Source organism: Myotis daubentonii, chromosome 12, assembly GCF_963259705.1.
Source record: "Myotis daubentonii chromosome 12, mMyoDau2.1, whole genome shotgun sequence".
In the NCBI taxonomy this organism is placed as follows: Eukaryota; Metazoa; Chordata; class Mammalia; order Chiroptera; family Vespertilionidae; genus Myotis; species Myotis daubentonii.
In genome coordinates, this window is record NC_081851.1 from 60,548,553 (window position 1) to 60,565,948 (window position 17,396).

The following is a 17,396-nucleotide window of genomic DNA, read 5'->3' on the forward strand; positions in this document are numbered from 1 at the left end:
CTTGCTCATAGAAGAGAGCTCACATATGTACCCTCTCAGGCTTCACTTTCAGGTTCTTACAAGGTATTACAATTCTCTACATTATGAATCTCTTCAATCTTTTTTTTCCTTACGTTTTAAAGTCGGAATTGTAGAGTCCTAAGGAACTTCTTAGTTCATCTATCTAGATGGTTGTCAGATGTTTCACAGCTTTCAAAACTGTTGTCATAGAAAATACTGCTGGCTGGGAGCTGTTGTGACCGTTCTCTTAGGCCGAACACTCACATGTCATATTGCAGAAAAGTAGGCGCAGTGTTCGTAATCTGCCCAAAGTCTCACTTCTTCTTTTGGATCTGATTCCTCTGATCGTGGCCCATTGTTCTTTAGTTTTTTTATCCTAAAAAAAAATTTGATGATTAAATTGCTTATTATTACCCATTTGCAGTATTAGTTAGTAAAGTAGAATATAAAAACAGATAACTGATTAATTAAGTAGCAACTTGTCAGAGAAACTCATTCCTTTTCAAACACGATGAAAACACCTACATCTATCTTAACACTAGATTGCCCAAGGAAGTCATTTTGACTGCTTTTTAATTTCAATTAGAAAAACAATGATGTATATAATGACACAATTTCTTAGAATTTTGTGACTTTTTGTACAACATATAAATGCGTTTATTAATAATTGTAGTTACCTCCCCCCTCCTTCATTTCCGGTATATATATATGTGTTATACCTATATTGCCCAAAAGCAGTCATTTTGACTGCTTGGGAAATTTTAAATAATCAAATGACTCTTATTATTGAATTGAATAAATTTCTTATATGACCAGTTTGGCTTTGTATTGAAATAACAGTTTTCATTTTTTTTCGATTACCGTCACCTGATAACATACAAGTACATGATAAATTGTCGATACTTGATAAGTTGCAGTTGCTCAATAAGCTAAACTAGTACTTGTTATTCGAATCTTTATGCAGTGATACTTGTTCTAATAAGTTGTTTATTTTATTTCTTTTGCGCCCTAAATTCATGAAAGAAATGTCGAATAGAAGTGAGTTATTGGAAAAGCTAAGGAACATAAGTGAAGAGTGCTCCGATATTATTCTTTCACAATGCAGTCATTTTGACTGCTTTTGGGCAATTTAGGTATATACTAAGTTTCAGTGTTTCTAGTGTTAACTGCTCAGCTCCTGAGGAAGGAGGACCTTGGCTTCGCTTTGTGCAGTCTAGTCCTGAAGGCAGAGTCTCTGAGGACTGGACTGCTTTGCTCTAACCCTACTGAAAGGCTGCTTCGTTTAAATGTACCGAGATTGACCAGCAGGAAATTCATAGTGAGAAAATAGGGTACTATATTTTATTTCCATCAGAGCAGCATTTATTAAATTGTAGGGCAAAATTTTTAAAGTGTGAAGAGACACCAGTAAGACCTCATTTTACAGTTTTTTCATGGATCTCCAAAACTATATTTTATCAATCATCTTTCCTTCTTTGAAAATCTTCTTTTCACGTTGGTTTTTTGGTGTCCTGAGAGGCAGGAGAGGAGCTCTCTCCCCTTTATTTTCATCTTAGAGTGGCAAGACACCAGGGTAATGATGTATCTGGCTCCTCTTCCTGTCTCCCTGGAGCACTTCAGTAGCTCCCTTACCACCAGTTGTTTACTCAGTGCTCTTCTGTGTTTATTGCCATCACAAAGAAAGTTGGTGTTACATCATTTATGATCATTACTTTGCATGGTTAATCATGGGATTGCTTAGCTACACTTTAATATATTTGATTCAAAACATAAAAATAAATAAAATAAAAAATACATATATTAGAGCCATATTATGGGCTTGAGGCTGACTATACTGGATAAATTAGAATTTACACATTTAAAGATAATAATGCTCAAAAATAAACAAATAACAAAGGACTTTGGAGTATATCTGCAGTTTCTTCCTCATTCCCAACCCTTTGTGTCTGTTAAGTGATTTAGCTTTATGAATATAAATACACAAGTCAGGATAATCCCCCATCCCAAGATCCTTAATTTAATCACATCTGCAAAACTCCTTTAGCCGTAAAGTAGCATTCACAGGTATCAGGGATTGGGAACTAAATACCTTTGGGGTCATTATTCGCTCTACTACACACAGTTAACATTTATTGAATGCTTAATAATGTCATGTTTAAGAATTTTGCATGTATTAGTTTGTATTTTTCTCTGTTTACTTGGTTTATTCACTATCTGCTCTATAGGTAGGTTTGCCTATTTTTCTCAATTAGGACTTTTTTGGTGTTTTTTGCCATCTTCTGGAAGATGTATTCTTCACTTTAATGTCTAAAAACAATCTCAGAATTGGGAATAATTTTTAGATTATGTAGTCTAATCATTCTGTTCTACAGTATCCTATGAAGTATTCTAGAATTGGGGAGGGAGCTCGTTAATCTATTCTTTGAAATCCCTTCACTTGAGCTTTGAAGAAAGTTCTTTAAATCCACCATTAGGCTCCTTTGTATTATTAATGTATTAAACTCTGCTTTCTTTATTCCTACCCAAATCTATTTTTACCAGTTACCTTTAAAAACTGAGTTCTATATTATTTCTTTGGATTCTTTCCATCCATAAATATGTTGAATTTAATTTTGCCATTCTTGTAATCACATGGAAATGACTTAATAGGGAAAAGATAATGTACTTTGGATCAACAACATTTAATGGGAAAGAAGTATTTGAAGGCTTAAAGCCACTCAGAGGGTTCAGTAGAAAGCTCAAGAGTAGTACATAAGCAACTAATTGCATAACTGGATGAAATTAAACTAGATGCAGACATATCTGATTTAGAGTCATCATGGAGAAGAATAATGAGGTATGGTAGATTCACTCAGGCAACAGTTTTATCAATCACATATTAGGTGCTAGAGATACAAAGATGATTAAGGCATGCATAATCCTGTCCTAGAGGACCTAATGTTCTAGTGAGGACGTAGACATGCAGGCACATTTGCAGTGTCATTAGGGCAGGGATATGTGCAGAGATCACCTTAGAAGTTGTGATGCTTACAGTTGTAACAGAAACCACAACTCAGGGTGGCTTCAAGAATGCAGGGAATTTATTGATTATACTAGAGGCCCAGTGCACAAACTCGTGCATGGGGTCCCTCAGCCTGGCGGGTGATTAGGGCCGTGGGAGATTGGTGGGGGGCGAGGGGAAAGGGCGGGGAGGGAGGTTGGCCATCCGGACCTATCGGGGCCAGCCGGCCCAGGGAAGGGACCGCAGGAGGTTGGCTGGCCACGGGAGGTTGGCTGTGGGAGCGCACTGACCACCAGGGGGCAGCTCCTGCATTGAGCGTCTGCCCCCTGGTGGTCAGTGCGTGTCATAGGGACCGGTTGACTGGTCGTTTGGTTGTTTGGTCGCTTAGGCTTTTATATATATAGATACAGGTGTATCTAGAGGCAGCTGAGGTAGCGCAATTACATCATCATATGCTTTCCTCCTCCTTCCTGTTTCTCTTCAGTGTTTTCTGCAGATCAACTTTATTCTAAAGCTGGTTCCCTTTGAGGTTGTGCGCTGACTGCTAAACTCTCAGGGCTACCCCTGGAAAGAGAACTGTTATCTGACCATCAAACTAAAGTCCTAGAGTTCACTCTGACTAGGTCAACTTGGATCTCGCGTAACTCTTTCACAAGATTGGGGGGAAATATAGTTAAGAGGCAGGTGAGAAAGCAAAATTTAGAATTTTCAAAAAATTTAATATAGTCCTGAAAACTGGTATTAGTCTCATTTGGACTTTATTATTTTTAACTTGGATTTCTTTTAATGTACCAAAAATCTGGGATTCTTCATGGTGGGAATTGAACTCAGAAGAGGATTTCAGTCCAGTGATTTTCTTCTGAAATTTTGGAGGCATAAAAATTTCCTATTCTCCCTTTGGAGGTCTTCGATTTTGTGTCCTCTTCATTGCAGAAATTAAGACCCTGACATACAGTCTGTTCTCCGTTACTTTTTTCCTTGTAACGGGGCAGTGAGGTGGGTTGATATTGGGTCCAATGGTTCATGGTTGGGCTACTTCCGTACCCTGGTACATTTGCAATAGGAAAAGACCAAGGCCAGAAATGTCTTTGAGGGATACTTTGGAAGACTTCTGTTTTTTACTTTGCCTAATATACACCTAATCAGGCTCTTCAAGCATGTAATACTTTAAAAACTGGAACAGTGATACAAAGCTACTTTGATTAAAATGTAAGCACCTCTATTTGTTCTCTTTTTGCATGGTCTCTGGCTCACCACATTTGCATTCATTCACTGCAGTTCTTTTTCTCTCTCTGACAAGTGTTCATTCAGGAGCCACGGCATGTGACCCTGCTATAGCATTGCCAGATCTTATTTTGAAGAATTTGGGCAGGAGGGAGTAGGAGAAGAGAGATGATTTGCTAATAGTCTGACCAGGCTCAGCCCAGTTGGAACAAGGCTTTGGAATACAGGCTAAGCCTGTGTTTGTGGGCCACCTGACAACTCAATACTGCTGGAGTGTAGGCCTCTTGGCCCCACAAGAGCCTGTGGAGGTACATTTGACACTCTCGGGGTATTGGGGTTCCTGTGTTAGGGTTAGCGAATTATCAGTAAGCGCTATATAAGCATTTGCTGTTATTACTATTATGCCTTAGAAATAATCATCAGATAATTCACTAGAAAATAGACATTACTTTTTCCTTTTTACCAAATAACAATGTAATTTTAGCACAAAGAATTAATCCTTTTTGAAGTTAGGGCAGGAGCCCTAATACACTGAGTGTGTTGAATGTATCTCCACAGGTTCTTTGTGGGCCAAGAGGCCTATACTCTAGCAGTACTGGGTTACCAGATGGCCCACAACAGGCAATTATTTTTATCCCCATTTACAGAGGAAGAAATTGGCACAGGGAGGTCAAATAACTTATCCAAATTCACACAGCCTAGTAAAGGACAGAGTTGGGATTTGAATCCAGAAAGTCTGGGACCAGAGTAGGTGCTTTTAGTCACTGTATTTTACTTTCTGTCAAACAAAGACTGAAATTGTCATTAAAAGTATTATCAATAACATTAATTATGTTTTGAAATAAATGAACACTTTTGAACTTATTTAACCCTATTAAATAATCCAACATGCTTTTTTTTTTTTAATTCTAGGTGAAGACTTTGCAGTTGTGCAGCAAGAAATTATTATGATGAAAGACTGTAAACACCCAAATATTGTTGCTTATTTTGGAAGCTATCTCAGGTACATTGTCTCCTTTTTGAAAAGCGATCATGATTCCAGCACCTAGTACATTTAACAAAATAAAGTTAGCTCTAGTCCATGTTTTGTACTTTCTTTCATGCTTTGAAGATAGGATTATATGAATGGAATTTTTACTTACGATCTGTTTATGCTAATTCTGTAACTAATATGAGAGTCTGCAGTTGTCTGTTATACTCTTGGGAATTCTGGATGCGGTTTCAGTGAGGAAGCTGACAGAAAAAAAATTACTTTTATGGTTAGTCTCCCTGTAGTAGAATAGAGCTCTAAATACGCCATTCTGTTGCCCTTTCTTCTAGACTTGGGTGAATTTAGAAAGTCAGGATCACTTCTTCCTGTTATATTTTTATTAGAAACTTTTCTTTTGTGCTTTTAGCCTCAGAGTATTGCATCATTTGTTTCCTTCATTTTGTCCAAAGAACTAGGAACTATAATTATTTCATTGACTTCTTCTTTTTCTAGGTCTTTGAATGAATTTGGAAAGACTGAATTTGCCACCTTATTTTGGTTTAGCAGGACCAGGCCAGGTTCCCCAGGTCATATTCCAGAGGGGATGACCTCGGGGTCAAATCTCATTTTTCCATTCATTTCTATATGCAACTGAGTTCAATACTGCGACCTGGTTTATAAGGTTCCTTCCAAAGGGAGCATCAGTGAATGTTTTCTTATGTATTTAAAAAACTATTCAGTTGTGTTTTGATATATTATCGGATGTATAAGGATATAACTTCTTGTAGCTCCCATTCTCATGATCCATGCACAAAACACTTGAACCCTTCAGATGTAGGCACAGCACGTAGAAAACGCTGGGCGATTCTTGTCCCCTCTCGGGCTTGTGAAAAGCCATGGGGACCAGCTCTTCTTGATTCTAAGCACTCTGGGACAGCTTTGATTGCCCACCTTCATTAAGGTTAAAGATGGGTAAATGGAGACTTCAGTTCACATAGGGATAGGTTCTGCCCCCCAGATCAATGACCGTTACACGTTTTAAATGGGTTCTTTAACAGGCAATTTACAATTATTTTATAGTCAGTGGATCAAATAGTAACCGAACACAGTTTCTGCATCAATTTGTATTTTATGGAACAAACCCAGTACAGGTAGTTACTATATTAGCACAAACAAAAAACTCTTAAAATCAGTTAAGTTCATGAGATCAATAATTGATTGCTTTCAATATATTAAAATCACCACATCAAACATTTTGTTTTACTGTTACTGTTTCTGACAGAATGACCTACCTAGATTCAGTTGGGAGAAGGTTTAGAAAGTTCCCCCCTAGTGCTCCCAACCATTTAAAAATAAAAAAACATTTTTAGTTCCTGAACTATATAAAATCAGACAGCAGGCTAGATTTGGCCCACTGGCCATAGTTTGCTGACCCTTTTTCTAATCTGTTTATTCTTTCAGCCACTCATTTGTTCACGTATGAAACAATATTCATTTGCCAGATATTCTTCTGTGCATTGTGAGTGCAATGATGAGAAGGACAGACGTATTATTAAGGCAGAGCCTTTCTTCTGCATTAAACTTAGCTTGCTGAGTTCAGATACTTTCTATTCCATCTCTGCCCTAAGAATAATGTATTTCCTCATACATTTTGTGATGAAATAATGGAGGAATGAACAAAGGAATAATCTGTTAAATCTTTGCAAATGATTTCTCCTATGTCTATATGATTATGCTGTCTTACAATGTAAGTGTGAGAGAGAAATGTTATCTAAAGATAAGTGAGTGATAGGATTTAACATATTATTTTGGAAAGATCTTTGTTGAGTTTAGATATAAGGAAAAAGTTTACATTTTATCTGTTTTGTTGATGAGAGTGCTGTGAAAGTGATTAGAGATATATTGCCATTCTGTGATGAAATCTTGCATATAATTTTGGCATGAGCCTTTTAATTAGCATTGAACTTTTATAATACTGTCATCGGGTAGATGGGTAAACTGGGGGAGGGAAGTTTTTAACTAAAGGGATATTTTCCCTCGTCTGGATGGGTCATCTTAATGGCATCTTTATATCCTACAATTGGTATATTTTAAGGATTAAAATCTTGGGTAATTCATTTACTCATAGAAATTAGTTTTTTTTTTTCTTAGCACATTGTATTTATATGGTTTCTCAAGATTATAGAATACAACTTTAAAATATTTGTTAGCACAAATAATTTTAAGCATGAAACTGTGGTACATGCTTATTTTCTCTTTATAGGCGAGATAAGCTTTGGATATGCATGGAGTTTTGTGGAGGTGGCTCTTTACAGGATATTTATCATGGTAAGACCAAAGTTATATTTTATAGAGATTAAATAGAATTTCTTAATATAAGTAATGTACTGTATTAAAACATTAATGTTGTTTTGAGCAAAGTATGTTTGGATACATAAAGATATTTCAGATATATGTGGATGAAAGGAGCACTTGCTTTATAAGTTGGAAAACTATATGCAGTTGAATTATTAGCTAATTCTATAGAAGGAATGTTATATATAGTTAGTTCTTGAAATTTCAAACTCAGACTTATAGAAGACACGCAAAGGCCTTGATGACTAATACTAAGCCAAAAGAATATCCAGTTGATAAGTGAATAGTATTAATGCAAAGATTGTCGATTTTGCTCTCATGTATTCAAGAAGCATCAATTGAATGTTGTCTTAGATGCTAGATAATGAGGAATTAAAAAATTATTAGAACATTTTTCATTGGGATTTCAATGGAGTAGTATATAAGACTTTTAAAGTAAAATAAACAATTTTTACTGTCTTTTTTTTCTGTTCTAGTTCTGTTAATGGGTTACTGTCACAAATTGTAGAGTAGCTTTTATACTTTTGCTGGAGGTGTGCTTTTTGATAAATGTAAAATAAAATTATGTCAGTAATTCATGATGTCAGTTTTCCCAAGAAAATATTTTGAAAAAATTTTCTCAGTTTTTCATATAGAAGTTGAGCTCATATATCTAGTTTGGGGCCGCTTATGTAATTTTAGGGGCTGATTGTAATAAAGGAAATGTTAAAAAGCTATTTGGATAGAATACTGATTTTGTTTCACTTCACTATATCTTGGTATTAAGTCATTAGCAAAGATTCCCATCATTGGAATTTGATTTTCAGCATCGTCTTTCCCAATGAATTTCTTTACTCTAAAATGATGACTAGTGAAAAAGAGAAAACAATTGAAATATCTTCCATAATGGATAGATGCACAAGGAGAAATATTTTTCAAATATTACAGTATGATTAAGCTACTTATTGATGCAGGAAGGTGGCCATGATAAGTGAAAAGGGCAGGTTTCAGAATTGTATGTGTAATATGATTCCACTTATGCTTTTGTGTATGATGCATACATATATTATATGAAATGTCTCTGCATAAAATTGTATAGTAATCTATAGGCCAAACTATAGGTAGCAGAATAAGGAAGAGGCCTATACTTTCCAAACTTCTCTGTTGATTGTAGTTTTATAGTGAACTTATATTAATTTTATAGCAATAAAGTTAAAAATTTGGGGGGAAAATATTGACTTTAAATGAGCCATAATACATGTAACACATCAATCTTTTAAAAGCTTTTTATAAAACTAGCTAAACCTTTTGGCCATGCTTGCTTTCTTATAATATTTAAGAAATAATATTGGTTAGTGAGGTATAAAATTATAACTAATTTCAGAGACTATGTCAGGTTTTTATTCATTATATAAACATTTATTGCACAACTTTTTCATGCTAGGCACTGTTCTGTACACAGGATACAATGAGTCAATCAGATTATTTAAAATCCTTCCCTCATGGAGCTTACATTTTAGAGTTATTTATTAAATGTTAAACTTGTTGCTTAATGGAACTTATAAAACATTGTCAGTTTTGAAAGACATGCTTTGCCTAATTTTATTAATGTTAATTTTCTTCTCTGACAGTAACGGGACCTCTGTCAGAATTGCAAATTGCATATGTTAGCCGAGAAACACTACAGGTAAATCCAATGCTAATTAAAAAGTAACATTCTTCATTAAAGTTAATGTTTAATTATTGTGCATTACCTGTTAAGTAAAGTAGGATTAAATATTCTAGTTTGGTAAACTCTTGAATATTAATACATTTTTAATTGTTTTTGTAATAAACCCAAGTTACATCTGCATATCAGTACTTCAAACCCTCAGTGTGATAATTTGAACTCCTACGTTTTAAGTGCTGTGGATTTGTTACTTTATGTTTTTATATTCCTCTTAATATCAAAGAAAGGCTTGAAAATTAAGCATTCTTGTGGTAATTGAAACTCATTCTGATCCTAATTGCACAAATACTTTTTAAGTTATTTCAAACTATTTGTAGAGTTTAGTGAAAATTACTTATCTTAGGAAAATTAATGGTTCCAACTGAACTTTGCCTTTTTCATTTTCTTGATTCTTTTGTTTATTAAAATAAATTGATTACCTTAAGACTTTCTGTAATGAGTAAATAAAAAATGGAGAATACTACTCAGTGGATCATTTTAAATCCCAAAGAGCTCTGTAGTAAAATCTCGTTAATTTTTGTGTTTTGTTTTTTTGAAACTCCAGGGACTATACTATCTTCACAGTAAAGGAAAAATGCACAGAGATATAAAGGTACATACACATTATATGTTTAACCTATTGTCCCTCTCTTCATTTTTAAATACTCTGATCAAACTGTTGACCAAAATTGTCTGGATTTTTCTATTGGATGAATTTGTTATCTGAAATATGTTATTATAATAAAATTGAGTAATGCTTTTAAAGGTTTTATTACTTTTTTATAGCAACTTTATTGTGATACAATTCACCTACCATAAAATTCACCCTTTTGGAGTGTACAGTGTGGGTTAATGTGCAGTCTTCTATTATTCCCACCTCTGTTTGGGGCGGGAAGGGGTTTCCTGGTATTTTTCCCCCATGAGGTTATAATTACATGATTGATGGCACCCTGGACTAAAGAGGCTGCTTACTTTTGCTTGCTCATTTAAAAGTTGCAGAAAAGGGTCAGCTTTAGCTCAAGCGGTTACTTCGGATTCTGCTTGTTGCAGACACATAAAAGTTGCAGAAAAGACAAAAATAAATAAGTAAAAGCCTGCAATGCCTTTTGGAGACAGTATTTCTATCTCCTTCAGAAGTTGGAGCTTATTGAAAATAAAGTGGTTCATATCTTTGAACTTCGGTCAAGAAGCAAAAGTAGCTAAAATGCGACTAAGTCGTTGTAATGGAAGAAACTCAGGTTGTTTTCTTTCCATATAGTGAAAAACCCAGTTCTTCCCTACTGTGTCTTTCCTGTGAGTCTCCTTTACTGCTGACGCAGAACACTTCACTTCTGGCACTTCTGGTCACCAAAAGTGGGAGGGTTTTTCCCACAACAAGCAATTCTCTGTGACACCATCTGGATGCCCTACAATCTAACTCAGTTTGGATTGAGTTAGATCCCACAGGTTAAAGGGCTCAGCCCCTCAAGACTTCCCCTCACCCCTGTGCAGCCCCCCTCCCCAACACACACACACACATTTCAGATGCTAGTCCCAAGCTCAGGTTATCTGTGCTTCTGACCAACCAGCTATGGATGGAGTGGAGATTCCAAAGACCCCATCCTTGGGTTCTGTGAATTTGCTAAAGCAGCTCACAGAACTCAGAGACATAATTAATGTTTACCAGTTTATTAAAGGATATGATAGCCCTGGCCAGTGTTGCTCAGTAGTTAAAGTGTCGGCCCATGCACCAAAGGGTCATGGGTTCGAAAAATATCCTTGGGTGAGGATTAGCAACAAAAAAAGGATACTGATGAATATCCACATGGAGGGGATGCACAGGGCAAGGTCTGTGGGAAGAGGCGCAGAGCTCCCATGCGCTCTCCAGGGCACACCACTATCTCAGCACCTACACGTGTTCACCAACTCAGGAGCGCTCCACACTCTGTACTACTGGGATTTTTATGGAGGCTTCCTCACATCGGCATGATGGATCAGTCACTCCATTTTTAGCACTGCTCCCTTCTTCAGGGGATGGGGGTGAGGCTGAAAATTCCAAGCTTGCAATCATGGCTTGGTCTTCCAGTGGCCAGTCCTTACCCAGGAGCCGTCCAGGAGTTCACCTAGAGTTGCTTCATTAGAACCAGACACACCTGTCACCCAGGAAATTATGCAAAGTTTCAGGTGTGCTGTGTCAAGAACTGGGGCAAAAGACCAAATATTGGAACAGAGGATGGTCCTAGTGCTCTTATCACTGAAGAAATTATAAGGGTTTCAGGAGCTTTGTGCCAGGAACTGGAGGCACAGACCAATATATATTGTCTATTATTCACAATCATGGAGATAGGTAACATTTTAATTGTGTGCACCAGTGGCTAATGGTATCCTGAATGGTCCTAAACTCCGGACAGACATATTAAGGATAGACAGCCTCACATACTAAGCAGCAAGGTTCAGTCTTACACACCAGCACTGACTGGTTCAACTGATGGATTGGAGGTTTGTTTTTATTTTTTAACAGGATATAGCAATTAGGTCCAAAATATAATACAAGGAATTGAAAATGGCAGGATAAGGTGACATTTAAGTGCCGTGACAGTGTTTGATAAGTAAGAAAATAACATTTAGATGAAAACTAATATCACTCTCATAGTTACATTCATATTATGTTAATAGCAGCTTTTGCAAGGCAGAACATTTTGTAAGCATAAGCAAATTGCTTAAAAAGTAGATAGTAAATTTTTCTGTGACTATAATAATTTAACATTTTAATTGGGCATACTTTACATGTTAAGTATTTCCAGGCCTAAGGCTGCCACTTGTGATTATTTTAATAAATACAGTTATTATATGCACTGTCTGATAAAATGTTTCTTACTTTAACTAAAATGTTCTCACTTTGAAGGGAGCTAACATTCTGTTAACGGATAATGGTCATGTGAAATTGGGTAAGTAAATTAAAATTTTGTCATGCAAATTTATTCCAAAACTAGTAAATTTCTATTTTCCTGTTTAGATTTTCTTGGCCCTCTCTCATCAAAATTTCTTTATCTTGACTTCTGTTGTCATTTGATTCATGTGGGGATATATGGGAATCTACTTGAATATGATATACACTGACTACTTTGTAATATTTTAATGCTCGTCCATTAAAGTTAAAATTTTAATGTGGTATTTGAGAATATCTCCTATTTCTGCAAAATTAGTTTAATGGAAATAATTAAAAACAGTTTAATGAAAATAATAATTAAAGATTCTTCTCATGTTGCCTTAAATATTACTTACTTTCAGTTTTCTTTTCTAAATGTTTCTCATTTTTTTAATAGCTGATTTTGGAGTATCTGCACAGATAACAGCTACAATTGCCAAACGGAAGTCTTTCATTGGTACACCATATTGGTAATTGTATTTTAACTGATAATTAACTTTTTGGTGTGTTTTTTTTATTATTAAATTCAGCATTTAAAAAAATTGACAAAATAATAAAAAACTTTAGGATGAAAGTATTAAGAAGTTCATTAACAAGTTAAGTAATTTAGGCATATATGCTTGTGGCTGGATTACATAGCCAAAGAATATTCTACCATGTTAATTTCATTAAGGTGAAAAAGACTAATGATTAATGTCTTCAGGGAACTTTTTCCAATTCTCCTGGAAAAACTCAACCCTTGCTTCTACCTTTCATGTATTTTCACAGATGTTTTTATATATCTTTATTCACCCCCATTTCCAGTCCATATTTTGACTAGTCTTCCAACATTACATTGTTCACAGTACCACTTTGCTCAAGACTTTTTGACATATCTTGCTTGCACACAAGATCAAATACGTATTTCTTGGCATTTAGAGTGTTCCACACTGTGACCTCTGTCTGCCTCATTAATCTTAAATGCTTCCAGTTGCCTTCACAAGATCCCTCTTTCTAGCCATATTTGTCTGCTAGTATTCTTTAAGCATTCCATAAAATTTTTTTATTAATTTATTCAATGAATGGTTTTGACCACTTACTATGTGCTAGATACGCTCTTAGTCATTGTGAATATAGTGGTGGTAGACACGTGTAGAGCTTTCTTGTTCACACCATTACTTTGAAGTAACAGCACCTCAGAATTCTTTTTTTTATTTTTTTTTTATTTTCTTGTCTAAAGTATTATAACTAGTAGTACATATGTCTCCTTTCCCCCCCCCCCCCCATTCAGCTTAAGTGCCAGGACTCCCCTGATGCCCTCGTAGTCATCAGCAGTGGGATGGCACTAACCTGGGTGACTCATTTCCAGATTTAGGAGATGATACATACCATTTTTTGTATTAATTTTTCTTTTTATCAAGTAGATGTATATTTTAGAAGTTAAGTAGTCCTAAAGGGCTTATAAAAACTTACCTAGTTGTGTATTTTGCCATCTCTAGCTTTATCTGGTGTTGTTTATAGACCCTGTTATGATAAGTGAAGATTTTAGCTCTCTTCATTCATCATCATCCAGCCTTATCCTTGCAGTGTACTTCCTGAGTCAATTGTTATATTAGTGCATGTGCTCCCTTGAAATGTTTTTTCTATATTGAATAATTTATTCATTTTTAATTTGCTTAGTCTTTTTTTTTTTAATCCCTGGCTGAGACTTCTATACCTTTTCACATGTTGCAGTCTGTAACATGCCTCTATACAATTTTCCACATCATAAAGCCTATCAAATTATTTGTCCTGATTTTTGTTTGTTTTCGCTTTTTTTAAATTTGCCTTTTTTCTTATAATGATCTTTTTTGGAGTCCTCTTCCCTCCTATTCCAATCTAAATTGCTCATTTTCTAGGTCTTTTTGCATAGCTTCTCCCTGGGAATTTTTCATCATCAGCTTGGAAATTCATTTCCTAGAATCCAAATCTTCCTCTTTCATTAATTACTTTCTCACACATGTTTTACTAAATTCTCGAGAAATTTGGGGAGTAAAATTTTTGAGACTGCATGTCTGGTTTCACACCTGCCTTAAAATTTGGGTGAATTTAGAATTTTAGATTAAGATTTTTGAAATAATTGCCCTAGAGCAGTGATGGCGAACCTTTTGAGCTCGGTGTGTCAGCATTTTGAAAAACCCTAACTTAACTCTGGTGCCGTATCACATATAGAAATTTTTTGATATTTGCAGCCATAGTAAAACAAAGACTTATATTTTTGATATTTATTTTATATATTTAAATGCCATTTAACAAAGAAAAATCAACCAAAAAAATGAGTTCACGTGTCACGTCTGACACACGTGTCATAGGTTCGCCATCACTGCGCTAGAGGCTTCTTTTCTCTGATGCTACGGAAGTGTGATGCCATGATGATGCATGGTCGTTGAATATAACCCATCCCCCCTAGAATCATTTCTGGTGGTTTGATATTCCATGATGATGTATCGCAGAATGTTTTGGGGTTTTCTGGCATTTTTACTTTTATTTGTTGTACTTGGCATTTCAAGAGACAATGTTGTTGTACAACATTATTTGTTGTACTTTTTAATCAAGAGATTCATGTCTTTCATTTCTGGGAAATATTCTTGTATTACTTCTTTGACAATTTCTTTGTTATCCTTTATCCTGCTCTCTCTTTCTGGATCTCATTCATTATATGTTGGGCCACTTAGACTAATCCATTAACTTTCTTAAATTTTCTACTACTTTAAAAAATATTCTTCATTCTACTTTCTGTAAGATTTTCCCAACTTCTTAGTTTCATCCTTTCATGATGGAGGTTTCCTCAGATGACTCGTAATCCTTACCTTCTGATTCACATTGAAGAGCAAGGCACTAAAAACTGGTGCATAGCTCTGTATGCGTGGAGGCACCATGTAAGCCTGGTGTTTACTGAGAACTGAGCAAGTGCAGGAAACAGGGGAATGGGGGGGGGGGGAGCACATTGTTCTGGGGAACCTTTTTATGCCAGGAGCCATTTGGATATTTATACAGTAGCATCATTTGCAGGCCATCCGAAATTAGCCTGGTCTATTTGGTCAAACATTTCATTAACTCAGCCCCAATGGCTTGGCAGGGCCAGACCAAATGACTTCACGGGCGTTATACTGCCCGCGGGGCTGGCCATTCCCCACCACTGCTCTAGACTCAGACTTCAGCTGCCCCCAACCCCTGCCCTTTGTTTCTGCTTCCTTTGAGTCTGAAGCCTCTCTTCCATTTCTCTTGGTCTTCATCCAGTTGGAATGGGGAAGGAGCAACTGCTGAGCCCTGAAGGCGGGAAGGAGGAATCTGGGAGACTAACTTCATTATTTAGACTTCATATTTTCTAATACATATGTTTCCAACCTCAACCCAACTTTTATAAGTTTATAACCCTAATGTGACAGCCTTTCTGGGATTCTCAGGGGCTAAGAACCAGCTAGCTGTAATGTAGCCATCAACAAAGTAATAACTGACATACTTTAATGTTCACTTTTCTGATAATAATTTGAATATTCATAGAGCTACTTTAAGATTAACAAGATTTTAAGACCAAGTGTTTGAAAGTTAGTGGGGGATGTTTTTGTTTTTTTTCTAATTTCACTGACTTACTTAACTTTCCTGAAATCTTACCAGGAAGACAAATGTGCATGTGTAAGGCTATTTAGTTAAGTCACTATTTTGATATGAAAGAGTTGAGATATCTCTCTCAGTTATTTTCAAAACTGTTGTTTAGAATTTGAAAATTTTAATATTTGAAAATGAATGGAATTATTTAAATTAGCCAAATATAAATTTATACAGATATAATTAGAATCAGACTAAGAAAATTAAAAGAAACAAAAAATAATAGTTTGGACAGCTTGTCTATGGATAAATATCTTTTTTAAACTAGACCCTTTGATAACTTAACCATCATTATAATAAAACTGAAAAAAAAATGACAAGTAAATATGAGTTAAGTGCTAAATGGAGATTTTTGGTGCCCCAGTAAATAGTTTTGGTCAAGTGAAAACAGTCAGAGGCCAGATTGTAGTTTATTGATGTAAGGAGGTAAAACTAAAAATTATAGAATATTGCAAGATGTTATGTCTCTGGAATTTTGCTGTGGGGAGGAAGAGAGATTTGGGTATGGACAATTTGGGATGTGTTGTTCTGTTGTAGTTGTAAAGCTTTACAAACCTTAATAGGAAGTAGTGTAGCAAAGTAACAAACCATCAGTAGGGGCTTGGGATGGAGGCTCCTAGGAGATGATGAGATCTGAGGAGAAATGGGCCTTTTAAATGCTGCATACTTATTTTTCAGATATCAAGGCATGTAGATCTCAACTTAGTGATGGTTCCATGTGCCTCTGGTGGGAATATGAAGGAAAATACAATAAACAAAAGGTTTTCTTTTCTGGAATATTCCTTCAGGATGGCTCCAGAAGTCGCAGCCGTTGAGAGGAAAGGGGGGTACAATCAGCTCTGTGACCTCTGGGCAGTGGGGATCACCGCCATAGAACTTGCTGAGCTCCAGCCTCCTATGTTTGACTTACACCCAATGAGGTCAGTGCGTCATAGCTGAAGAATCGTATGTTTTAACTAAGGGGCTCTCCACTCCAGTAGTATTTATTATGCCATGGACAAACGATATGCTTATTCTTGCTTTACCTTATTTGTGAACAAGAGTAATAGAATTTACATTATATATTAATATGAAGTCTTAAAATACTGTGTAATGATTTGTTGTTGATTTTTCAGAGCATTATTTCTAATGACAAAAAGCAATTTTCAGCCTCCTAAACTAAAGGATAAAGTGAAGTGGTGAGTATCTTTGTGTTATTTACTTTTATAGTCATGAGGAAAAAATAATTGAAATTTAAAACTCTCATTTTAAAATTTCGTAGGTCAAATAGTTTTCATCATTTTGTGAAAATGGCACTTACCAAAAATCCAAAAAAAAGACCAACAGCTGAAAAGTTATTACAGGTATTACCTTTGCCCCAAACTATGTCTTGTTTTCAAAAAATAAAATGTCATTCAATCAAGTTTCTAATAAGTGTTCTGTACTATATTATTTTATTTTTATAGCATCCGTTTGTCACACAACCTTTGACACGGTCTTTGGCAATTGAACTATTGGATAAAGTGAATAATCCTGATCATTCCACTTACCATGATTTTGATGATGATGATCCTGAGGTAGGAACTGTTTTTACTAACTAGTATATACAACAGATATGTATAGACAGATGTTTAATTATCCAGTA

At 35.6% G+C, this 17,396-nt stretch overlaps 1 protein-coding gene across 10 annotated transcripts in view; it reads left to right on the top strand.

The window, feature by feature from the left end:
- MAP4K3 (mitogen-activated protein kinase kinase kinase kinase 3) overlaps positions 1 to 17,396 on the top strand; it is a 112,810-nt gene that overhangs the window by 48,193 nt on the left and 47,221 nt on the right. For 9 of the 10 annotated variants that reach the window (XR_009448001.1, XM_059660031.1, XM_059660037.1 and 6 more), the window contains exons 3-12: positions 5,138 to 5,228; positions 7,459 to 7,523; positions 9,161 to 9,216; positions 9,803 to 9,850; positions 12,122 to 12,164; positions 12,543 to 12,615; positions 16,561 to 16,692; positions 16,888 to 16,950; positions 17,034 to 17,115; positions 17,218 to 17,328. Coding sequence is in view for 9 of the 10 variants with exons in the window: in XM_059660031.1 (XP_059516014.1) it covers positions 5,138 to 5,228; positions 7,459 to 7,523; positions 9,161 to 9,216; positions 9,803 to 9,850; positions 12,122 to 12,164; positions 12,543 to 12,615; positions 16,561 to 16,692; positions 16,888 to 16,950; positions 17,034 to 17,115; positions 17,218 to 17,328 (764 nt within the window). In the remaining variant the exon portion in view is untranslated. Of the gene's footprint in view, positions 1 to 5,137; positions 5,229 to 7,458; positions 7,524 to 9,160; positions 9,217 to 9,802; positions 9,851 to 12,121; positions 12,165 to 12,542; positions 12,616 to 16,560; positions 16,693 to 16,887; positions 16,951 to 17,033; positions 17,116 to 17,217; positions 17,329 to 17,396 lie in introns of those variants that run through there. The other variant, XM_059660039.1, reaches the window with a different exon arrangement.